At 38.8% G+C, this 26,857-nt stretch overlaps 1 protein-coding gene across 10 annotated transcripts in view; it reads left to right on the forward strand.

The window, feature by feature from the left end:
• GRIK2 (glutamate ionotropic receptor kainate type subunit 2) overlaps window positions 1-26,857 on the forward strand; it is a 614,747-nt gene that overhangs the window by 312,585 nt on the left and 275,305 nt on the right. The window contains exon 13 of one of the 10 annotated variants that reach the window (XM_061623438.1): window positions 11,155-11,213. The exons of the other annotated variants lie outside the window; for them this stretch is intronic. Within the exon in view, the coding sequence (XP_061479422.1) occupies window positions 11,155-11,194 (40 nt within the window). The 3' untranslated portion in view covers window positions 11,195-11,213. Of the gene's footprint in view, window positions 1-11,154; window positions 11,214-26,857 lie in introns of those variants that run through there. 10 annotated transcript variants of the gene reach the window in all.

The raw sequence follows: 26,857 nt of genomic DNA on the forward strand, positions 1-26,857 counted from the left end.
ATCAAATGCAAGTCCCGCTGGGATTAGTTCCAACTGGAAACAAGCCAATCCCTGCCAAAAGTAGGGCTTGCATTCACCACTAAATTTAAATTCAGCACCAACTGCAAGCCCTACTGCATGGATCCACCTGATCTTCCTACATGTCAAAAGTGGGCCATTAAGGGTTAACTATTTTTGGATTCAGCCTGCTGTACCAAAATGATTCCTTACTCCTGATTTAGAATGGCTGAATAGGACTGTGGAAAGAACTATGAAATATTTCAGAATAGCAGGCCAAATGCATCAGAGTATTTGATATTTGAAACCGGGCTTAATAATGTTTTAAGATCCTAATGCCATTTTAAAATTGAATATATATAAAAAACTATTTCTTTGTCTTTCCTTCCTTCTCTAATTTTTTTATTAATTTAGTGGCCACTGTCTGATATGTTTTTAACTTGGTTCACTTCTAGGAAAAGGTGGGACAGGGAATAATATTTTTTAAAAAACAAATCTATATATCTGAAGTGAAGAAGGTATTATAACAGGAAAATGCAAAAGCAATTATAATCAAACAAGAAATATGATTTTCTTCCTTGGATCATCATTGGTGGCTGTATGTGGATGCCATTATTGAACCAAGAGATAGATACTCCAGTCCACTGAGTTTATGCGTAAGCTGGGCATCGGGACACATATAGAGTTTCTGTGTGGATAAGAATTGTTCCATTCGTTTCAGTTACAAGTGTTTCATGTTTCCCATAAATCTTTGTGTTGGAGCCAGATGCTACTATTGTGCACAACGTTATGCTATTTAAATTTCATTGACCTCAGTGGAATCAAAGCAGCCTGGGTTTAGTAGTGGACCTGGAAGTTCCAGCCTGCCCTCCCGCTTCTGTCTGTACAATACTTGAGACTTTATGCCCAACAATTGTGTTGGATTGCCCCTTGTTAGAATTGAATATGTGTAAATGAATCAGCCCTCTTAGTTTGTTGATTCCTTTATACCACTTTCTCCATTTTCTAAGAGATGGCATTATTCTTCTGGCCAATCATGGAACAGTAATCTTGAAACTAGTGACAATTGTGACTCATCCATCCATAGATATGAGCTTTATGCACAATTTATTGAAAAACAGTGAATTTGCCAGATGACTTCAGCATCACTTTTTACAGTTCTTTAGGGGTGTTAACAAGAGTGTAGAGATGTATTTATGGACACTGCATAACTGGATTTTCAGAAAGCTTTCCACTAAGTCCCTGAAGCTTCCAAATGAATTTGCCAGTCATCTGGTTAAGAGGAGAGGTCTTCTTGTGGATGGGTAACCAGGTACAAGACAGTAGCCAGAGGACAGAATACTATTGAAATAATGAAGTAAAAGTGACAGTGGGCAGCCCCATGATGTCTGTTAGGGCTAGTGCTATTTAATTTGCTCACATATTACCTGAGGTTTGGTGAATAATAAGATAGCAGAAGTTTGCAGATACATTATTTTCAAGATGGTAAAGTCCCATAAAGAAACTGAAGAGCTTCAAAAAATATAACTGGACAAAAGGATGGCACATGAAATTCAACTTCAGAGCAAAAAATACTCATATGGCTTCAAAACTGGCTGTGATGACTCACAAAAGAGATCTTGAGATCATAAATGGAAGCTCACTGAAACATCAGTCTCCTGTCCAAGCTGAAAGGCAAATTTAAATGTAGGAATAGGAACAGGATAGAAACAAAGCAATGTTAAAATGTCATATACATATGGAATTTCCTTGTCTACTGCGTACTATTCTAGTTGCTGCATAATTAAAAGAATAGTGTAAAGCTGGAGAAGGTTTAGAGAACGGCAGGTTAAAATGGCTGGGGAAAAAGTATCTTCTGGGAGAGAGGGATTAACATGCAGTTGTGAGGGGAGAAGAGTAAGGTCATGCTAAATATTTTGCACGTTATGAATGCTATGAAGAGATGGAATAGAGAAAGTATTGAATGGAGGAGACTCTATGCCTGTTCTAACAGTATTTTCTCTTAAGACATTTGTTTCTCCTGAACTGAGAATAGGAGTGGGTCTTTGGCTTTCTCAGTCCCACCCATTCCTTATACCTTCACTGTGGAGAGAAGGCATATACTGAATAATTTTATTTGAACAAAGGATTTCCCCAACGTTATGAGAGAGGATCTGCAAAACACATCAGATACCTTGCAGGGCCCAGCTTATCACACATTTGAATAAACACTGGATCTTCCTAGTGCAGTTGATTCTTTTTTTGCTGTGGTGAAGGCAATAAAGGATGGAGTATGTTAGCATAAAACTTGCTCTTGAAGGTGTAATAGATAAAATTCTGCAGGGAATAAGAAGTTGATCATGCACTGAATCAGTGTGCAATCTACATTTTGCAAAGAAAAAAAAATGTTCCTTTTTAAAAGTCATTAGATTGTATCCAGACAAGTTTCGTCCATCAGTGGAAGGCTCAGCACCTTCTGTGCAATCCAACCCCAAAGCTTTTTTTATGTAGTGTTTCTTAAAAGCTTTTGTAGATTTCAGATAAATTGTAGCTTTACAGGAATTTTATTTCTGAGGAGATCTTGTCTCTCTCTCTGTGTGTGAAGCATTGTAGCCAAAAACTGAAAACAATGGTACAAGTTGTATCATACATGACCTGTCTAACTAGAAAGAGCAAAATCTGATCCCTCACATTGCACTTCACATAACATTTCCCTGCATGTTGAAAAAAATGTTTTGTACTAGTTGATTCCAAAACAGGTTGATTTCACCAATGTTATAAAGTAATATATTTATGGATTTATGTACACCTTCTCAAAAATGTGTTTTGTTATGTAAGAAACACATTTTTTCTGAGCATTCAAGCACTCTTTTTTGGTTTCCTTTTTTCTTTGGAAATATTCACTTGTTGTCACTCACTGAACATGGTGGGATGTTTGTTGTCAGTAACCGGTATCATGTTTTCAAGTGTTTTCTATTTTTTTGTTAAATTTCTTACCATGTGCTGCCAGATGTTGAAAGCATCATCCTGATTTTAAACCATTTTAAATACATATTGTTGAGAATATAGGGTGTTTTTTTTTTAAAGATAGGATACTGTATTAAAGTGGCTGTTACATCATCATGTAACTTTAGAACAAGAAAAGGGAACCTGTAGCTCTCCTGATGTTGTTTACTACAATTCACATCATCACTCACTCTAGTAACAGGAAACAATTACATAATAGGTTACATAATAGTTTGTTAGCAAATAGTCATTGTTCCATATTGTTTAGTCTTGTGGTATGGTTTCTGCCTCTTGAACGACCAAGTTAACATTTATAATCTGAAAAGACAGTATGTTAGTAGAAAACTGAGTATCAGAGAATTACACATAAGAACACTTTCTCCCTGTGAAATCTTAAATTTTATATATACATGGATTCTGTTCTGTTTTTAGGAGACAATCTAGTGAACAGTTACTTATCCACAATGGCCACTGAAATCCATTATACTTATTTGTGACTGTGTGATACTACAACCTAAAGATTTTGCTTTGTGAATGCCTGAAGACAAACTATATTTGTTATCTATACAATATTGATATTTTTCTCATCTGTGCCATATCCATACCAAATGTCCAAGTGTGTGTGGACATTTTTATTCACTTTGAATGATACCTGAGAGTGGGATAAGATTTTTTAAAAATATTTTAAATCTAATTTTTTATTTCAGAATTTATAAACCACTCTACACTGACAGAATACCCAAGTAGTGTACAAAAATGGAATATAAAACATAACACATGTCACAAAATAGTATTAAACATAAAAACCAAGAAGACTTAAAAACAGCACAAACAAAATAGACTAGTTTGGGAAGGCATGGAAGAAAAGAAACATTTTCCATAAATGCCAAAATATAACAATGTTGAGGCTTGCTTTACTTCTAAAGGAAGAGAATTCCCAAGAACTGGTGCCACAATGCTAAATGAATGTGTTCAAGTCATAGCATGCTTTACTGCAGAAGTGTGCATCAGCATCAGCAAATCTTCAGCCACAGAGCTAAGTGTCCAGGGTGGGATGGGGTGGAGGGAGAGGCAGTTTCCCAGACAACCTGGTCCAGAATTGTGTAGGGTCTTATATCTAGTTCAGTAGTAAATTTGTAGCCAGGGCAATGCTTTCAAAATAAGTGTCACACATTGTTAGAATGCCCTAGAGACCAAACATGCAGTACTGTTTGGCACTTGCTGTAGCTTCCAGGCCAAATTCAAGGGCAGCCCCACATAGAGGGCATTACAGTAATCAATTCTGGAGGTTAATGGACCACTGTTGCCAGGCTATCCATATGCAAGAATGGTCATTGCTGGTGTACCAGCCAAAGCTGATAAAAGGAAATAGGATGTACCCTTGCAAAAGCCATGCTAGTTCTGCTTCAACAAGGCTTGCTCTTTTATATGCTTAGTTATTTTATCTTTAACAATACTTTATGCCAGTTTACCCGGGACAAACATTAAGCTAACCGGCCTGTAATTTTCAGAATCTCCCCTGGATCCCTTTTTAAAGATTGGTGTGTTCTGGATAGGATTGCACCCTCTGCAAGAACAGGTGCATAGTTTAGGGGTACTCCTTTATTCAGCATTATTCCTGGAGGCTCAAGTGTCTTCAGTGTCTATCTCACTAACCTATTCGAGTTTATTGAGATTGTCAACAAGCATATAGATAGAGATGATCCTGTTGACATAGTGTACTTGGACTTTCAAAAAGCTTTTGACAAGGTACCTCACCAAAGACTCCTGAGTAAGCTTAGCTGCAGCTATGGAATAGAGGAGAGGCCCACTTGTGGATTAGGAATAGGTTAAGTAACAGGAATCAAAGAGTAGGAATAAATGGGCAATTCTCCCAATGTAGAAAGTGGAGTTGCCCAAGGATCAGTACTGGGATCTGTGCTTTTAAACTTGTTCATAAATAGTCTAGAGTTAGGGGTGAGCAGTGAGGTGGCTAAGTTTGCTGATGATACTAAATTGTTCAGAGTTGTTAAAACAAAACGGGATTGCAAAGAGCTCCAAAAGGACCTGAGTGATTGGGCAGTAAAATGGTAAGTGCAAGTCAATGTAAACAAGTGTAAAGTTATGCATACTGGAGTAAAAAACTTAAATTTCACATCTACACTCATGGAGTCTGAACTGGCGGTGACTGGCCAGGAACGAGACCTTGGGGTTGTAGTGGATAGCTCAATAAAGACGTCAATCCAGTGTGCAGCAGCTGTGAAAAAGGCAAATTCTATGTTAGGGATCATTAGGAAAGATATTTAAAATAAAACTGCTGATATCATAATGCAGTTATACAAATCTATGGTGCAGCCGCATTTGGAATACTGTGTACAGTTCTGATTGCCTCCCCTCAAAAAGGATACTGTAGAGCTGGAAAAGGTTAGAAAAGTGCAACCAAAATGATTAAAGGGATGGAACAACTCCCCTATGAGGAAAGGTTGCAGCATTTGGGGCTTTTTAGTTTAGACAAAAGGTGAGTAAGAGTTAACAAGACAGAAATGTATAAAATTATGCATGGCATGGAAAAAGTGGATAAGAGAAAGGCTTTCCCCCCCTCTCATAACACTAGAACTCACGGACATCCAATGAAGCTGGATGTTAGAAGATTCAGGACAGACAAAAGAAAGTACTTCTTCACATAACACAGTTAAACTATGGAATTCGCTCCCACAAGAAACAGTGATGGCCACCAACTTGGATGGATTTAAAAGAGCATTAGACAACTTCATGGAGGAAAAGGCTATCTGTGGCTACTAGCCATGATGGCTATGGTCTGAAGGCAGTATGCTTTCAAATACCAGTTGCTGTAAACCATGAGAGGGGATTCTGCTCTTTGCACTCAGGTCCTGCTTGTGGGTCTCCCATGGCCACTCTGAGAACAGGATGTTCGACTAGATGGGCCATTGGCCTGATCCAGCAGGCTGTTCTTATGTTCTTAACTGACCAGATTTCCAGACCCAGAAACCAGTCACCCAAAGGGCTCACTGGTATTCAGTTTCAGTTGATTAGCTCTCATCTAGCTCATTACTGAACCCAGGAGGACTTATGCAGCACCTCCTGATTTCAGGTATTCATTGTTAGTCATGCCTAACAAGTCCATTGATTTCTGTAGCTCTACTCTGAGTTGGACATAAGCCTCAATAGACATGCATAAGAGTGCACTGTCAATATCAGACTGAAATCAATGGGATTTAAAAGTGATTGACTTTGGCTGTGTCATATTCATTTTTAGTTCGTCTCTGATGATACCCTATATTTATGTGATAGATTTATTCAACTGTGCTAGCTTTTGCACATTGTTCCCACTCATGTATAAATGAGGCATCAATCACTTGCCAGGTTGAAACATCTCCAAATTACCCAGGCTGATTTTTTTCTGTCTTAAATGTTCCTTTTGTTAATAGCAGTTTTAGCATATTGGAAATGAGTATCCCTTATTCAGCGACACTTTTTTCCTACAGAAGACCCAACAGAAATTGACAGGCATTTGTTTATTTACAGTGCAATCCTAGACATATCTATTCAATTTTCTGGCTAAAACCAGTAATTTTGTTTAAAAGAACAAAACACAAAAACAAAACAAACCACAAGAGCCAAACTAAAATATAAACTGTGCAAAAACTGTTGAATTTATTGTTGCTGTTTTTTGAATCAGTGGTAGCAAGAAAACATTCAGTTATCATAACAGTATTGTGTCACACAAATAAAAATATATTACCTGGGAAGAAAATCAGGATGTGATGGTAGAAAACTTGTGGTCTTCTTTTCAATATTAATTTCCCAGTGTATCTCAAGGGGTGGGGGGTGGGGGAAACCAATCTTACTCAATGTTCATGTAATTGGTTCTTGTACTGATTAGAAGCCTATTTTGGCATTAAGCGGTATATAAATAAATAATCATTATATGGTGGGTGATTTTGTTTTCCAAAATATCTTCACTGAGATAATAAGTTAGTAAACCAATAGAATTTTATTAATTTGCATAGAACCAGTTGATTGAAGTGATTCATTAAAGAATTCTCTCCTGCTAAATCTTTTTTCACATAAGGAATTGTCATTCAGCTTGGATTTCGTACCACCTCTATGTTCTCCTTCACCCACTGATTACTTCCTTAAGCTCCTCTGTGTTTCTTGTGATGGGCCCTAAATCATTTAAGCTACTTTTAGCCAAAGGAAGGTCACAACAAAATGAGAGAGACATGCTCTTTCTCTTTGATTATTTTTCTGCTTGGAGAAATAGGGTCTTGGCATGCTTGACATTTTTGTTCTTCTTTATACAAGTCAACAGGGTTTTTCTTGACATTCTTCCTTGACCCCTACTAGGCATACTGCAGCACTAAAGAGTGTTCAGGGAAGGCAACACTCATTGCCAGTTTCCCCACATACAGAAGGTTACATATTAAGGGAGCTGCTTTCATTTTAGGTGATAAAATGTGCAACCTTAGTATGCAGTACAGTGTTCTGAATAGCCAGTTTAAATTCTGACTCAGTTTCAGGGAAGTTAAAACTTCTCACTGAAATAAGCTATTTTAGGAATAGTCCCTACATCCTGTTTAAAAGTACTGAAGGCTGCATGCAAATTATCACCATCTGAGTGAGTAATTAGCCTTTTGGATTATTAGAATGCATTAGTAAGGTACAACTTGCATGATTTTGCTGGTAGAGGATCTTAGCTTCTAAACCACTTGATCATAGAAACACCATAGTAGGAAATTTGCACTTTGCTGAAATAAAGGCTAATTGGTGGAGCTACTGATTAGGTATGAAGTAATTTAAAATAATGCCACTTATGGTTTGTAGAATATTTAATTCCCTCGTATCTCCACTTGATATCAATCATGTGGGGACTAGCAGCTGAAGGGGCATTTGGATGTTTTTCTTGTATATTTTATATGAATATTTTCATGGAGCATAATGCTATCAATGGGTATTAGCCATGATAGCTATGTACTACCTACAATATCTGATATATTATGCTTCTGAATACCTGTTGCTGGGAATTGCAAGTGGGGAGAGTGCTATTGCACTCAGGGCTTTCTTGCAGAATACCCATAAACATCTGGTTGACCACTGTGAGAGTGGGATGATGGACTAGATGTGCCTTTGGCCTGATGCAACAGGACTCTTCCTATGTTATTTTTTGGCACTGATGCTCATTTCTGTAACTGCAAATCTTTTGGTTATATTACTGTCACACTGAGAAGTCATTATCAGAATCACAGCAGTAAAGAGTTGAAAGGGATGTGAAGATAGTCTAACCTGGATCAAAGCTGTCTATATCCAGCTGTTCCTATATTCCTCAAAATTAAACCTTGTAGTGTGATTATAAAACAGAAAGCAGGAAGGAACAGGTTGAAACATGTCATGAGCTAAGTGTAAAATCATTTCCTGTGCCTGATATAGAAGGCATAAGAGATACCCAGAGGGTCACAAAACTAAATCAGAAGAAAATATATTGCAATTAAGGTTAGAATGTTGGACTACAACCTGGGAGACCAGGGTTCGAATCTCCACATGGCCATGAAGCTCACTGGTGACCTTGGGCCAGTCACTGCCTCTCAGCCTCAGAGGAAGGCAATGGCAAGCCACCTTTGAAACCACCTTACCATGAAAACCCTATTCATAGGGTCTCCATAAGTCGGAACCAACTTGAAGGCAGTCCTTTTCCCATTTTTCAAGGAAATTCTAAAACACTCATCCCAAGGGCCAAGGGTGAGTAATAAAATGCAACAATTGGTAAAGCTAGTAAAATACTATCGTAACAGTAGAATAAAATGCTAGCTTTGAATCACCTCACAACTTGAAAAAACCTGGCTATTAAAATCGAAACACTGTAGGTTTGAATTTATCAGGAAATTTAGCAGATTCCCATTTTGGTGGTCTCAAGTGGGGAGGGAATTTCATAAGCTGAATTCCAGTCTTTCTTTCTTTCTTTCTTTCTTTCTTTCTTTCTTTCTTTCTTTCTTTCTTTCTTTCTTTCTTTCTTTCTTTCTTTCTTTCTTTCTTTCTTTCTTTCTTTCTTTCTTTCTTTCTTTCTTTCTTTCTTTCGTTTAGCCTTTAAGAACCGTCACAGGGTAATTTTGAAACACAGTGAAAGATACTCATAGATCTACAATCAGTTGCATGTGTCTTAAAAAATTCTGCTTTTGACTGCCAATAAAAAAGTGGCAAGTTCTTTTTATTATCCTGGAGTCATTATTGTAAACCAAGTGGTCTGTCTTTTGTAGAATGAACATTTAGCACATATATTTAATAAATTGGCAAGATACTGTTTTCCTGTACTCTGTGTCAGTGGATAGTCAAATGAATAGCGAGGAAGATCCTCACCTTGACCAGACTTACAGTAAGCAAGACATAAGTCACAGGGAATGAACCAATCAACAGTGACCATTGTTTAAAACCACAATATTAGAAGCTCAGCTAGACTGTATATTGCAGATCAAGAAAGGTACCACCAGGGCCAAGAGGATGTATTTGTGATTAAAGAACAGAGTCAAAGAAGCTATTAGAGGCTAGAAAGTTTCCTTTAGGAAATGGAGGCTTCATCCAAATGAGAACAGAAGTAGAGTACCCCAAGGATTGGTATTGGGTCCTGTGCTTTTTAACTTGTTCATAAATGACTTTGTCTTAGGGATGAGGCACCCAAGTTTCCTGGTGATTGTTCAGGGTGGTTAAAACAAAAGAGATTGTGAGTTGCTCCCAAAAGACCTCTCAAAATATACAAATCTATAATGTGACCACACTTGTAATACTGTGCCCACATAAAAACAGTTAAAACAATTATATGTATAATTTTTAAAATAAATAAATAAATGAACAGTTTAAAACAACAGGACACTCATAAATGCAATTCAAATCCAGGACAGATACCAACTGGGATAAAGATGATAGAACGGGATATTGTAGAACAGGAAAAGGTTCAGAAAAATCATTGGGGCTGGAGCAACTCCCCTATGAGGAAACCAAAATGAATAGGGGGCTGGAGCAAAATGATCAGGGGGCTAGAGGAAAGGTTACAACATTTGGAGTATTTTAATTTAGAAAAAAAGCCAGTAAGAGGAGATACAATAGAAGTGTATAAAATTATGCATGGCATGGAGAAAGTGGATAGAGAAAAGTTTTTCTCCCTCTTATAACTTTAGAATTCATAGACATCCAATGAAGGTGAAAGTTGGAAAATTCAGGACAGACAGAAGAAAGTACGTCTTTGCACAATGCATAGTTAAACTATGGAATTCTCTTCCACAAGAAGTAGTGATGGCTACCTACTTAGATAGCTTTAAATTCATAGAATAAGACTATCAATGGCTACTAGACATGATGACCATGTTCTACCTCCACTGTCAGAGGTTGATTGGCCTGATCCAACAGGTTCTTATATTATTCTATTAAAACATTTCTTTCTCACCTATCCTCCAGCGAGCTCAGGTTGGTGCAAATGATTCTCCTCCCTTGCCATTTTATCTTCACAACAACCCTGTGAGGTCTGTTAGGCTGAGAAGCTGTGACTGGCCCACAATCACCCAGCAAACTTCATGGCTAACTTTATGGATAAATTATAAGCAAATATAATATAAAGCAAATTTTCATATGTATCATGTCTGTCTCCTTATAATTTGGAAAGGGCAGACTCTTCTGTTTACTTAAATCAGGAGTGGTAGGGTGGCAAAAGGAGTAGACGTTTGAAATTCAAGCCATGCACAATGCAGTTGGATCTTGGGACCTGTGTGGTCTTCATATTTACAGATTTAGGACAAAGAGGATATTATCATCTTGATATAGTTTGGATCCTATTTTCATTGCAAGTGATTTCCTATTTATAGAAATTTGGTGGAAATAGAATGAATAATTGTTTTTTCATCCAGTTATAGAATTCTTAAATGTCTATTCTGTGCAGTATGTTTATCTTTATTTGTTTTAGCACTGAATTACTATAAAAAGATATCTGTTGTGTATTGTTCTCCCTCCTTCAAGAACCTTCTTCACCTTTTTAGTCTCTAATTTTGCATCTTTCTGGATAATGTAAAACAAAGATAATATGTATTATAAGTGATTTTCAGATTCCTTTGAACACAGAGTAACGCTTCTACATTCTTTAGCCTGTATTATCTATAACCGTAGCTGAACTATTATTTTTCTTGTTTCTAGATTTTTTATTGATTTGCATTTTTTTTTAAAAAGCAAGTAAGCTTACTTATGGAGATGGCTACAATGAATGAATGAATTCAAAAAAATTCAAGGCTACAATGGTATGCCAAATTATTTAAAATGCATTTTTATTCTCGTGTACATGTTATTCAGAATGGTGGTAGTTTCAGAAACAAACTTTTAAATATCCCTCCATTCCTGTCACATGTGAAACTTATTTTTTTTAACTTGAGTGTATTTATTAATTTCAATGTTCTATTGTTTGCCACTTTTTATGTTAGCTAAGTGACAATATTTAAAAATAACCCTATATATTTACCCCGAATATTTGTTTTTAACAGTAGTTCTCTATTTGCAAGTCAGATTTTAAAAACAAAACAGTATATCTTGATACATGTGCACACATGATCCAACAGCGCAGGCTCATACCTTTAAATCAGTTGTTTTATAGCCTTTGTAACTGATCTCTGGCCAGGGCAGTTAATCGGAACTGGCACGTCAAGTCCTCATCCTCCCACTCATACCAATATTTCATGTACTTTTCTCAAACCATTGATTGAATTTTCCACTCTTTCTGTCACCATCTGTCACCACTTACCAAGTATTGAAGCTATGTGAGTGTATGCTGAGGAGGGGCAGGGATTCTGAGAAAAGCTTGGCTGCTGCCTCCAGACTATTTTAAGTATGTGAATTAAGGTCCTAGTTACATACCAACATTTGGCATATATAGCAATCAAAAGTCCCTGAAATGCCAGTGTGAGGAAAACTGAAGTTAGCCAATACTTGGATAAATAAATAGCATTGGTTATCCTTTTCATAGATGCAATCTCACTACTCTTTGGCATGTATGCAATTTTGGAAAGCTCCTTTTCAAAATATTAGACCAAATTGTATCACCATCCGGTAAACCAGATATTTTTAATGCCTTTTTGACATGTGAGTTGGAATCCATGAATATATTTTCATAGAAGTAGGTTTCATAGGCATCCTACATTGAGAATATTTCATCTCTTCAGATGAAATAGGTGCAAATCTTGCTTGTGAATAGATTCAGGAAAAGCAGGGTGAATTTCCGCACACACACAGATTCGTTGTTGATATTGTGTTGGTCTTGTGTATTTTTACAGGTCATAGCCTTTAGAGCTTCAAGGATAGCTCTTTCTTGTGGTCAAACCACTCATTACCTGTCTATGGTGGCACTCTGTCTCAGCCTTAGAAGCAGCAGCAGCAACCTAATTCTTCAGTATGCCATGCTGAGCATATATGATTGTATAAAACAATATGTTGCCAAAAGCATATCTGAATAAATTGCAATCTGTCAAACTGAAAGCATTTGACAATCTCCATACTCCCTTCTCTTTACTTATTGCCTCAGACAATGGACAAAACATGAGAATAGACACTGCTATTTCCAAACAAGATTCAGTTCTAAAAAGAAATAACACTTCTCCCTCATCCCTGAGTTCCATTAAAATAATAGAAAGGAAAATTCAAATAAGTTGTGGTATTTTTTGGTCATATATGTATTTTAAAAATATTTGTATTGTATTTGTATTAATTCTCCCTTTTATTAGCTACTTTGAATGTTTAGATAAGGCAGGATATAAATATTTAAAATCAATATCTTTTACTGTCTATAGACGACATTGTGTCTAGGATTGAAAAGTCATTTGAAATCAGCAGCAAGTGTTTTGACACCAAAGGAAAATCCTGTCCTTTTTTTTTGGTGCAGTGACATCCAAGCACTGCTGTGTGGAAGTGCCATTAAATGGAAATTTATAGGCAGTACTACTTGGTATTTTAGTGCTCTCCTCCAGTCTCATAACCATGGACCATTCACATTGCATATCTTATAAAAGATCTAGCATTACAAGGGGCAGCAAATCAGCAAGACAATAAGGTGCTTTTGTACTGACAAACAGCCCCCACCCCATGTATTATAATAAGAACAAAAATCCTTGCTTGCTGTTGCTTTTAAAACTTGCCCATCCTTCTTAAGCACATATAACACATTTATCCTATCATTATTATCCTTGCCTATCCATGCCTGTTACATCAAACTGAAATGTTTTATGGGTTTATGACAAAAAGACCTTTAGCTCTTGTTCCACTGTCCATAAAACAATTTTCTTTGGATTTGCAATCAGTCTATCTTCTATAGTCTGCCTGCCTTATCCTGAGATAAAATGAGCCAATCTGCATAGGCAGCAGAATCACATGTTAGCAGTTCAGATTGTAATTTAACTGCTTCCCCATGGGAAAAAGGGGGGTGACCCACATTGCACAGAGAAAAGGAACACATTGGAGAAAAGGCTAACCTAACAACCTGCTTCCTGACATGCTAATTGAGAGGTTATTGTCACATGATCAAATCAGGGGATCCTCCCAAAACATTATTATTATTTCAATTTATACCTCATCCTTCCCAAGTAAAGGCAGTTCCAGCAATGGAATCAGTTTGAAAAGTACATATCACCCCTTCACATATTCATAGTGCACAGCAATGGTAAGTCCAGGTGGAATTTCCTGTGTTCCAGTTTTATTCCCTGTAAACTATTATAGTAATTCAAGAAACAGATAAGTGAATTGTTTGAGAGACAGAAAAGCAAAAGCAGGCACTGCTTTGGTTTATAGAACAATTCTTGCCATGAATTCTGCCCAGGCCACGTTGGGTCTGACTCACTGTCATCTATAGCATTGATTGAGTGGTGGAGGATAGATGTGCACTGGATACAAGTACAGTAGGGCCCCGCTTTTCGACATTCCACTTCTTGGCGTTTCGCTAATATGGCGGTAGCATGCCATCATGTGGCATCACGGTTCTTCCTAACTGGCTTTAGGCAGTCCTACTCGTTTTCAGCCAGAGACATTTTCCCGCTCTCCTTTTCCCAGGTGCCATTTTTCTCTTTTCGTTCTTTTAGGGGTTGTTTCCCCCATTTAGCCGCAGAGGGCCATGTGGCGTGCATCCCCACCTTGTGGCTACAGCCGCCAGCTGTTTCTGGGCTCCTGCTGCACCGGTCAGCCTGGCTTCCGGGATCCTTTCCCCTACAGCCACGCCGTGTTCTGTGGTGGGCGGCTGTGCAGCTGCCCCCCCTTGCGGCTAATGCTGCTACCTTCCTCACCAGCCGCTCCCAGAGTCAGGGCTGATTGATCTATGCTGTGCCGTGATCAGCTGTTCAGTGCGATCAGCTGTTTGGTGGCCGCGTGGCTACTGCCCCCCCGTTGCCATATTCGGCGCTCTTGGGGCAGGAAGAAGGTTTTTTCCTCTTGCGGGCTTTTACTGCTCTGATTTTTCCTTTTAAAAAAAGGGGGGAAGGCTGACCTTTAACTGCTGGGTCGGCAGCAGGTCCTGTTTGAGGTTTTGCTGTCAGCAGCAGCAGTGAGATTGAAGCTTGCGACGGCAGCTTCAACTCGCGTCCTGCTTAACCGCAGCATCCCACTTGCCTCACAGTGGTGGTACCTTTTCCCTTCAGCTGCTACTGCGGCCGCTAGGATCTCATGGCAGCGGCTCCCTGCTGTTGCTCCTACAGCACATTTCATGCTCGTGGTGGCAGCTCTTTCCCTCTCGTCCTTTCTCTGCCTTCCCAGGAGGCTGTCTCCTCCACTGTGATAGCCGCCGTTGCACTTCTTTGAGCTATTTTCTCTTCACCTCTGTGACAGCTGCCATTTTGTTTTTGAATTTTCTTGCCTTTTTCACCACCATTTTGACGCTGTTCCACTTTTCAGTGATTTTTGCTTTTCGGCAGGGGTCTGGAACCTAACCTGCTGTATGAGTGGAGCCCTACTGTATTCAAGAAACTGATGCATTGGAAGGGCCATATATGACAAATTTGCTCTGTGCAGAGTGAAACTCTAACCATGATTTCTATTTAGAAGGCACTGAGTCTTGCAGTTAAGCTACACCCTAGCTCCCTCTGCAACATATTTCACATTAAGGAGTTAACCCTCCTTCATATCAGTACACAGAAATTTAAGGTTCAGGGCTTATAAATTTGATAAATATATTTCCTTTACTTAACAGAACTTAATCAAACATTACAAAAATAAATGAGATTAATCAGTAACAGTGAAGCATTATAAAATGCAATTGTTACTATTACAATTCTAAACTATTGATGCAGAGCTGACAAACTCTATTAAATCATAATTACCTGAATCAACAAGGCTGTCTAAGATGCAAGCAAGGCAATAGGCGCCTCTCAAAAAGAAGAGGGACAGATGCTCAAGGATATTTATACAAAATCTTTCCTTTGCAGAATATACATTTATGACACATTTCTAAACATTCCTAAATTACTACCTTTCTCAGTTATCAAAGAAAAACAAAGCTACATTCTACAAAATATCCAAGTACATGAAAGACTTTGATAAATCATATGCCAAGGTAACTTATGTTGCAACTTTTGCAACATTTGTCCACTATCATCAAAGAGAAATAATTGTGGGCACATCTAATAGAACTACATCAAATACAAATAATTTCTATTTTATTATAAAAGCCTAGATTATATTAATATGAGAATGTGTGTGGTTCACATTTGTACATAGTAGATGTATTAATATTAAAAATAATGTTCACTGTGAACACAACTTAATTAGCTAATCTACAAATGTGGGTTGACTGAGCCTAGCCAATTCAAGATTTTCCTTGAATAAGAGGAGACACAAGTGTAGTGGTTCAAGATAGGGGAATGGGGCTTAGTGATGACCCAGTCTGGTCTGCAAATCTGGTTTGTCTCTGAAGGGCATCACAAAAATAGGAAGATGCTTTCTATTCCCAATATAATAATTTTGCTGCCCTGGGCTTCTGCTGGGAGGAAGGGTGGGATATAAATCAAATAATATTTATTTATTTATTTATTTATTTATTATCTTTATTTATACCCCGCCCTTTTTCCAAGTGGAACTCAGGGCAGCTTACAACAAACATAAATACATATGATTAAAACATTCAAAATTCTACATGAAAATAAGATTAAACCATTAGCATGATTAAACATTTGACATCCAATTACAATAAATAAAAACACATTAAAATAGTGCAATTAAGCAATAAACAATGCAGCAACCTCTTAGCGAACTGTCCTAACCAAATAAATAAATAAAATTTAGTTGTGCTTCATTGGTGAAGGAAAAACAGCTATGGGGCCTGATTCAATGTTTCTGGAACCAGTCAAAATGGGTGCAAAATTAGGTGCAGAACTGGGTATATTTGCCACACAGAGCTGAGTGGTAGAGTACATGCTTTGCAATCCTTGGCATCTCCAGGTAGGGCTGGTAATGATTTCCTGTCTGAAACCCTGGAGAGCTACTGCTAGAATAATATTGAGCTAGATGGGCCAATGGTTTGAATTGATACTGACCTGTCATCAGAGGTATACCATGTTTTGTTTTGTTTTGAACTAACAGAGGAATTGGGGAAGAGGACGGGGGGGAGGATGGTGGCATTCTGCCACAGTAAAGAAGGTATCCAGCATTGGAGGGGCATTGGTTGGTTGGGGCATTAGCAGTGGAGGGTTATCAGCTGGACCATGCTGCGGGCCTCCAGAAGTCTGACACATGGTTACATGGACACCTTGCTGCACTCCAGGATTATTGCTTTAGCAAGTTTTAAGTCCTTGGCACTCTTGTACAGAAACTACTTCGGTGTTACTGTGCTTCATTGTTAGAGACTATGTGCAACATTTCTATCTGCAGTGGGTAGGCACTCATGTTTTGAATCTGTGCTCAATATGTGGATGTCTGGGACTGGGAATAGCCTGAGAATATGACATTGGAGACAGGGCCTGGAGTACACCATTCCTGTTTCAGCACATGAGTGCCCTGCACCTGAGTAATGTCTGAATAGGACTGATGCTCATACACCTATTCAAAATGGCAGGTAATGCACTGAGGGGTCACTTGAGTAAGAACTCTTAAGTTCCAGACCATCTTGCAATGAGTGAATATGTCAGTCTCACAGTATACCTTAAAACATGATTTTTGTACATGATAAGCTAGCTGGGGGAAAGACTTTTTAAATTATCTTGTTTTTTTTCTTGTGGGAGGCATAATTGCCTGATGGGGGAAATGGGATGTGCTCTGGGCTGTTGTTTCTAGAACTTTCTAAGTGACAGCCCCATGTTGTGGTTGTGGTTCTTTTCAGCATCAGAACCATTCAGTTCTCAACAGTACTATAGGAACAGAGAATAAGATGAGTTCACAATACTCCTTATCCACAGTAAACAGCTCTAGCTCTGTATTACCAGAAGATCTGCACCTACTGTTAGGCAGGATCCCTCCTCCTGCCTTGGTTTGCAGGCATCATAAAAGCATGCTTCTAGCATAGTGCCATCATCAACATGTAGCTAGACAATTTTAAGCCAGTAGAGACTGCAGCAATTTCTTTGATGAGAGTCTTACTACATTCTAGTGGATTTTTAGTGTGAAGAGGGAGAAATTCTACCAAAAGCTTTGAAAACTCTCTGGTTTCAGGGCTGACAAACGTAAGCAATGAGGCCTGTCCAGAAGAAAAATGGGAGCAGTTAAGTTTTTTTATATTGCATTGGTTTATTGTGCTTATGGAGCATGGCAAAGATAATACCATACCATAAGAAGGAGGACAGGGTTTTTTATTTAAAAAAGAGGTTTCTCTAATTAGTCATATTTGCCCTCCACATATTACTTTTATTTCTGTCTTTCCTCCTGTCTTTCTGTTTTGAACAGGCAATTCGTGTAGAGGTGACAGTAGTTAATCATGTCAAAATCCTTGTCAGGGTGCCCTTCATTTACAGTTAATGAGAGGAATTTTCACCTTGCTTCAAATACAACTTTAATTAGATATGGCTGTAAATGTAGATTTCAAAGTCCTCCATGTATGGAAGAGGATCTGTTTTGACTTCTTCACTCCTGCAAAGGCTGACAAAACTCTCAGGCCTGCTTCTTAGGATGCATTTTGTTCATGGATTGGAATATTCATATGCAAAATATGCTTAATGCATTAGTGCAAAATCTAAATCAGTCTGGAACAGCCCACATATGTGTAATATGCTGGTTTTCTCTTTTAAGGCAGGGAGCCATGCATTTTTTTGGTCATGAAAGGGAAAAAATACAAAGCATATCCAAATATGGTATTTCTACTACAGGAAACTCCTGGCCTCATACCCTTATACCTATCCTTTGATAAGAAGTCCTAAATAAGAAATATAAAATGTGAGCTATAAGCTGTGCTATGAAACTGTGCATAATCATGCCTGGACATTCAGAAAGTATACTTTGTTTGACACTACAACCTTAGAGTGCAGTACTAATAGAACTTAAGTAAGTTTCATCGAAACCAGTGGGACCTATTTCCAAGTTATTGTGCACAGAACAAAGTTAATTTTTTACCCCTATTCAGGGGTTAAAAAGCTCATGTAATGAGAGGAGAATAAGGGTGTTTTTCCCTGGCCCAGCCTCCTTCTTTGTCCAGCCCCACTACCTTCTGCACATGAGAGGGCAAAGAAGGGGACCCTGTTGAATTCGTATGGACTCTCTGCATGCCTCAGAACCCTGCATGATCAGGATTCTAACTTACGTGGAAAATGTACATGAGTCCATCAGGCTCTTCCTGCAGACTTTCTTGTCCAACACATGGAGGATAGTGGGGTTAGACAATGGGAATTTGACATGGGGGCTTATGCATCCCTGTTCTCCCCTGCATGATTCTAATTGTGTGGAGACATTAATGTCTGAGTAGAACAAACAGGGTGGTCATGTGTCCTACTTTACAGAGAATAGCCTCTATTTGAAGAGCTGTCAGAGGACATTTCTGCATTTGAAGGAGTCCTCTATTATAAAGACTGACCAAGTCTGGTTTAAAGATAAAGACCTCTAAGAAGGGAGAGCTAGGTTCTTGAAGTTGCCCATCAACTGAGCAACTTCAGCACTGGACGCAGCAGACTGAGCAACCACACACATTTATATGGGGCTTATACTCTTCAATGGGTTATATTTATATAAAATTAGTCTATACTACTGGTTTGTGTCACTTCTTTGGCATCAGCAATTTCATTTATGTAGTCTTAGTTCTTTCATTTGCTTGAAGGGCATCTGACTTTCACTCTTGTAAAATATCTGCCTTAAACACTCTCTTGTTTTCAAATGTGGCTCTTTTTTTCCTTCCTTTTTTCTTTTTTGATGATTTAGCCAGGTTATAAAGATCATGCCCAAAGTGCCTACATTAACAGCTCTTGTCTGGTTTCTGGCTGTAGTGCAATAATTTTTAAATTCCCGTCACTATGATGGGTGACATTTAATGTACAGTGAAGGACAACAATGAATTATTATGTACTCTAAAATGGATAACTGTTTTGCTGGGATGCTCAGTGTTAACCTAATCTTCTGTCAAGAATGCTGATGTCACATTGAAAATAAATGCCTGTTTTCCATTTGTTCTTAGATGGAATTATTCCACCTTGAATTCAGAAGTCTGTACATTCTTTGATACCCAAGGCCTTATATATAATTTTTTACATTGTAATTTAAATGTTAATCCATAATGATAATGTTAATCATAATGATAATGTTAATCCATTATCATTATGAAACACTGACTTAGTATCACAAACTCTTTCCACTTCCACAAGTTTGGGTTAAATTGTAAAAAAAATTTCTAGACCTCATTTGGTATAGAACCACTTTTTCATGATATACACTTACTTTTGAGGATATAGGATGCTCCCAGATTGTCACTATTTTGCCAGTGGAATTCAGTTGCATACTGACAAATTCAGATTGCACAGTAAAAGTGGATTTGGTGCTCTTGCACACCAAAAACAACAAACCCTGAACTTTTTGCAGTAAGGAGAGTGACAGGAAATGACATGAAAGGAAAATGCACTGGAAAGTGTGGGATAACAATTTCTTGATACAACATTGTATAGCCTCCTTGCAAATAAATCAGAATGATGATTCAATAAAGAGCCAACATTGCATAACTTCCCCACAAACTTTGTGCAAAGAAATCAGAACAATTGCTCAATGAACAGGTCATCTGGAAGTGAACATACACTTGGTATTTAAAGGAATAATAATGCTTGGCCTATTCTTGTACTTGTCATGTAGAAGCTGTTTAAAATAGGTTTCCTGTGGTAAATGCTGAGCAATATTTAGAGTAGTTTACCATACCAAAAACACTACATGGGCAGTCATTAAACCACTGCTGGACTTACTAGCAATGTAGGAGTAAGATGGAGATGATGGAGAAGAGAGTTGTCATTCATGATGGCCCTGAATATGGTCAGGCACTCTAGAAGTTGTGGTGTAGAGCACTCATCAAAAGGGAACCATTTCAAATTTCAAGGTGATGGAGAAGATTCTGCAAGGGGGCAGACGGTCACCAAGATTTTAAGGGTGTTCTCTAGATTCAGTTACAGATAAAACAATGCATTGAAATAGCATTGGTTGTGATTACTTTTAACAGTCATAATAATGATAAGAGTGTTGTTGGCACATGTTCAAGATCCAGGCTTCTTTCCAAGCGCATTGTTGTTGTTATGTGCCTTCAAGTCAGTTATGGGGACCCTATGAATTGGTGACCTCCAAGAGCATCTGAATCAGAATCAGAATCAGAATCACTTTATTACAGTCATAAGACCAGTCAACAATTAAATACACAAAGAAACTAAGAGCAATTGTACAATTTTGCTCATGAACAAGTATATTTAAATAAATTGCGACTAATGCTCTCAACCATTTAATATGCCAAAACATGTTATATTGTAAACAGGTCTGTTCTTTTGAATTTGAATTTGTAAATGATCATCTGCAAATCAATCATATGAGACTTAAACAGTTAAGATCCATTGAGCTGTTGTAAAATATGGCTATTTTAGATCCATTACAGGATAAAAACTGAAATAAATGTTAAAATATAACTATTTTAGGTCCATTACAAGATAAAAACTAGAATAAATGCTAAAATTGTTAGTGTAAAATCCTAAGCAAATAATTGCTATTAGAAATTCTTTAAAATAGCTTTCCTATAGTTCAATGCAGCCAAACTGTACTTGGCAACTATTAACGTCGTCTCTGGAGAGTGGTCACCAAGTAAATAATCTAGCCAAAAAGATTCAGATCTATGTGAGAAGGGAACTAAGAGAGGAGAAATTAGTTGGAGTCTCAGTGCTCGATAGAATTGACATCGCAGTAAAACATGAGCATTCGTTTCAATTCCTCCCTCCCCACATGGGCACAGTCAGTCCTTATACGGAGTTTTATTATATCGTCCTTCTAAAAGTGCCGAAGGAAGAACATTGAGTCTGATCCAGGTAAAAGCCTTCCGATAATTGGGAATAACTAAATCTGATATGTATGACATTGGGATCAGGAAACGTAAATTGCATCTCTGGTTTTTAATTAGGATTTGTTGGTGTTGGACATCTATGTCTCTTATTCGCTGTCTAATATTGGACCGAGCAGCTTCTAGGCCCATTTCATAGATTGTTTGAATTGAGAAACCTATTTTTAAAACTTTATTTTGGATCGCTTCAGCCCAGGTAGATTTATAATTATCAATCAGAATATGGGGGGTTAAGCCTTCAGGATCAAATATGAGTTTTAGCCAAGTGTTAATCATATTTAGCCATACTCTTGATTCAATAGATTGGACCCCCAGCTCCAATCGTAAGACACAGTTTGGCACACACGAAGGAACAGACATAATAGATCTTAAAAATATATTTTGAACTGTTTCTAGCTCCTTTAGATTATCACTGGAACTCACTTGGGACCCAAATGTGAGTTGTGGAATTATTTTAGCATTGAACATTTTCAGAGCAGGAAGGAGGGATTGACCTCCTTTGGTATAGAAAAAGGTTGTCAGGGCTTTCGTTGTTCTTCTTGCGTTTAACGCCGCCAATTTGGTATGCATTCGATGACTTCCTGATGTTTGAAAAATTATTCCCAAATATTTAAAGGAAGATACCTGCTCAATTTCTTGGCCTTCTATATACCAATGATGTTTAGTTCTTTTTTTGGTGAAGGCCATTACTTTTGATTTTTGGTGGTTTATTACCAGTAGTTCAGAGGAACAATAAGAGGCTATTTGGGAAAGTAAACGTGTTAAGCCTATTGGGGTCCTTGAAAGTAATACTATGTCATCTGCATAAAGAAGAGCATTTCTCGGAATACCTGCAAGAATCGGTGAATGTAAAGAGGTGGCGTCAAGTTTTGAGACAACATCATTAATATATATATTAAACAGCGGGGGTGCCAAAATGCAACCCTGCTTAACACCTTTAGAGGTTGGAATTGGGTTTGTTAAATATCCCTTATTATTACATCTTATTTGGAGGGTAGTTTTTTTGTGAAGACCTTGTATCAAAATTAGCAAACGCTTATCTATTCCTCAATTATTTAGTTTTGTCCACAACCTAGATCTGTCTACCGAATCGAAGGCAGTTTTTAAATCTATAAATGCAGTATATAGTGCACTGCCTTTGTTACCTGCATACTTAGCAATTAAGTGATGTAATATCAGGGCGTGGCCGATTATTGAGCATCGTGGGCAAAAGCCTGCTTGCTCAGGAGTTAGAATATCTTTTTGGTCCAACCACATAGTTAACTTACTATATAGATGAGCTGCATATAGTTTACTTATGATGTTTAGTAGACTTATTGGCCTGTAATTTGCCGGATTAGACTGTGGACCTTTCTTATAAATTGAGCATCTGTCATGAACTACCCTGTTCAGATCTTGTAAGTTCAGGTTTGTGGCTTGTGAGGTAGGTTATGCTGAGAGGTGGTTTTGTTGTTATGTGCCTTCAAGTCGATTACGATTTATGGTGACCCTATAAATCAGCGACCTCCAAGAGCATCTGTCATGAACCACCCTGTTCAGATCTTTTAAGTTCAGGTCGGTGGTTTCCTTTATGGAATCAATCCATCTCTTGTTTGGCCTTCCTCTTTTTCTACTTCCTTCTGTTTTTCCCAGCATTATTGTCTTTCCTAGTGAATCCTGTCTTCTCATGATGTGTCCAAAGTATGATAACCTCAGTTTCATCATTTTAGCTTCTAGTGACAGTTCTGGTTTAATTTGTTCTAACATAAATAATTATTTGTCTTTTTCACAGTCCATGGTATATTTATATTTATTTATTTTTAAAACTTATATAAGAACATAAGAAGAGCCTGCTGGATCAGGCCAGTGGCCCATCTAGTCCAGCATCCTGTTCTCACAGTGGCCAACCAGGTGCCTGGGGGAAGCCCGCAAGCAGGACCCGAGTGCAAGAACACTCTCTCCTCCTGAGGCTTCCGGCAACTGGTTTTCAGAAGCATGCTGCCTCTGACTAGGGCGGCAGAGCACAGCCATCATGGCTAGTAGCCATTGATAGCCCTGTCCTCCATGAATTTGTCTAATCTTCTTTTAAAGCCATCCAAGCTGGTGGCCATTACTGCATCTTGTGGGAGCAAATTCCATAGTTTAACTATGCGCTGAGTAAAGAAGTACTTCCTTTTGTCTGTCCTGAATCTTCCAACATTCAGCTTCTTTGAATGTCCAGGAGTTCTAGTATTATGAGAGAGGGAGAAGAACTTTTCTCTATCCACTTTCTCAATGCCGTGCATAATTTTATACACTTCTATCATGTCTCCGCTGACCCGCCTTTTCTCTAAACTGAAAAGGCCCAAATGCTGCAACCTTTCCTCGTAAGGGAGTCGCTCCATCCCCTTGATCATTCTGGTTGCCCTCTTCTGAACCTTTTCCAACTCTATAATATCCTTTCTGAGATGAGGCGACCAGAACTGTACACAGTATTCCAAATGCGGCCAAACCATAGATTTATACAATGGCATTATGATATCGGCTGTTTTATTTTCAATACCTTTCCTAATTATTGCTAGCATGGAATTTGCCTTTTTCACAGCTGCCGCACACTGGGTCGACATTTTCATCGTGCTGTCCACCACAACCCCGAGGTCTCTCTCCTGGTCGGTCACCGCCAGTTCAGACCCCATGAGCGTATATGTGAAATTAAGATTTTTTGCTCCAATATGCATAATTTTACACTTGTTTATATTGAATTGCATTTGCCATTTTTCCGCCCATTCACTCAGTTTGGAGAGATCTTTTTGGAGCTCTTCGCAATCCCTTTTTGTTTTAACAACCCTGAACAATTTAGTGTCGTCAGCAAACTTGGCCACTTCACTGCTCACTCCTAATTCTAGGTCATTAATGAACAAGTTGAAAAGTACAGGTCCCAATACCGATCCTTGAGGGACTCCACTTTCTACAGCCCTCCATTGGGAGAACTGTCTGTTTATTCCTACTCTCTGCTTTCTGCTTCTTAACCAATTCCTTATCCACAAGAGGACCTCTCCTCTTATTCCATGACTGCTAAGCTTCCTCAGAGGCCTTTGGTGAGGTACCTTGTCAAACGCTTTTTGAAAGTCTAAGTACACTATGTCCACTGGATCACCTCTATCTATATGCTTGTTGACACTCTCAAAGAATTCTAATAGGTTACTGAGACAGGACTTTCCCTTGCAGAAGCCATGCTGGCTCTGCTTCAGCAAGGCTTGTTCTTCTATGTGCTTAGTTAATCTAGCTTTAATAATACTTTCTACCAGTTTTCCAGGGACAGAAGTTACGCTAACTGGCCTGTAATTTCCGGGATCCCCTCTGGATCCCTTTTTGAAGATTGGCGTTACATTTGCCACTTTCCAGTCCTCAGGCACGGAGGAGGACCCGAGGGACAAGTTACATATTTTAGTTAGCAGATCAGCAATTTCACCTTTGAGTTCTTTGAGAACTCTCGGGTGGATGCCATCCGGGCCCGGTGATTTGTCAGTTTTTATATTGTCCATTAAGCTTAGAACTTCCTCTCTCGTTACCACTATTTGTCTTAGTTCCTCAGAATCCCTTCCTGCAAATGTTAGTTCAGGTTCAGGGATCTGCCCTATCTTCCACTGTGAAGACAGATGCAAAGAATTCATTTAGCTTCTCTGCAATCTCCTTATCGTTCTTTAGTACACCTTTGACTCCCTTATCATCCAAGGGTCCAATTGTCTCCCTAGATGGTCTCCTGCTTTGCATGTATTTATAGAATTTTTTGTTGTTGGTTTTTATGTTCTTAGCAATGTGCTCCTCAAATTCTTTTTTAGCATCCCTTATTGTCTTCTTGCATTTCTTTTGCCAGAGTTTGTGTTCTTTTATATTTTCTTCATTTGGACAAGACTTCCATTTTCTGAAGGAAGACTTTTTGCCTCTAAGAGCTTCCTTGACTTTGCTCGTTAACCATGCTGGCATCTTCTTGGCCCTGGCGGTACCTTTTCTGATCTGCGGTATGCACTCCAGTTGAGCTTCTAATATAGTGTTTTTAAACAACTTCCAAGCATTTTCGAGTGATGTGACCCTCTGGACTTTGTTTTTCAGCTTTCTTTTTACCAATCCCCTCATTTTTGTGAAGTTTCCTCTTTTGAAGTCAAATGTGACCGTGTTGGATTTTCTTGGCAATTGGCCAGTTACATGTATGTTTAATTTAATAGCACTGTGGTCAGTGCTCCCAATCGGTTCAACAACACTTACATCTCGCACCAGGTCCCGGTCCCCACTGAGGATTAAGTCCAGGGTTGCCGTCCCTCTGGTCGGTTCCATGACCAACTGATCTAGGGAATTGTCATTTAGAATATCTAGAAACTTTGCTTCTTTGTCATGACTGGAACACATATGCAGCCAGTCTATGTCCGGGTAGTTGAAGTCACCCATTACTACCACATTTCCTAGTTTGGATGCTTCCTCAATTTCATATCTCATCTCAAGGTCTCCCTGAGCATTTTGATCAGGGGGACGATAGATCGTTCCCAGTATTAAGTCCCTCCTGCGGCACGGTATCACCACCCACAACGATTCTGTGGAGGAGTCTGCCTCTTTTGGGGTTTCGAGCTTGCTGGATTCAATGCCTTCTTTCACGTATAGAGCGACTCCGCCACCAATACGTCGTTCCCTGTCCTTCCGATATAGTTTATATCCAGGGATTACCGTATCCCACTGGTTTTCTCCATTCCACCAGGTCTCGGTTATGCTCACTATATCAATGCTCTTCTCTAAGACCAAGCACTCCAGTTCTCCCATCTTGGTTCGGAGGCTCCTAGCATTAGCGTACAGGCACTTGTAAGCAGTGTCTCTCTTCAAGTGTCTTTGGCACTTGTGGTTAGGCCTGTGGTAATTTTGCTCTTCTGAATTTATATCCTGTGCCCCTGCTCTCACAATGCCTACTTCTAGGCCTACCCCTTTTAAAATTTCATCATTTCTTTGGTTTTTATCCCAGGGGGGAGGTTTATTCCGAACCGGACCTTTCTCAGCTCCTGTCGGGTTTCCCCCCTCAGTCAGTTTAAAAGCTGCTCTGCCACCTTTTTAATTTTAAGTGCCAGCAGTCTGGTTCCATTCTGGTTCAAGTGGGGCCCGTCCCTTTTGTACAGGCCCGGCTTGTCCCAAAATGTTCCCCAGTGCCTAACAAATCCGAACCCTTCCACCCGACACCATCGTCTCATCCACGCATTGAGACTGCAAAGCTGGGCCTGTCTGGCTGGTCCTGCGTGTGGAACTGGTAGCATTTCAGAGAAAGCCACCTTGGAGGTCCTGGCTTTCAGCATCCTACCTAGCAACCTAAATTTTGCTTCCAGGACCTCACGGCTGCATTTCCCCATGTCGTTGGTGCCAACGTGCACCACGACCACTGACTCC

This window comes from Rhineura floridana, chromosome 4 (assembly GCF_030035675.1).
Source record: "Rhineura floridana isolate rRhiFlo1 chromosome 4, rRhiFlo1.hap2, whole genome shotgun sequence".
Classification (NCBI taxonomy): Eukaryota; Metazoa; Chordata; class Lepidosauria; order Squamata; family Rhineuridae; genus Rhineura; species Rhineura floridana.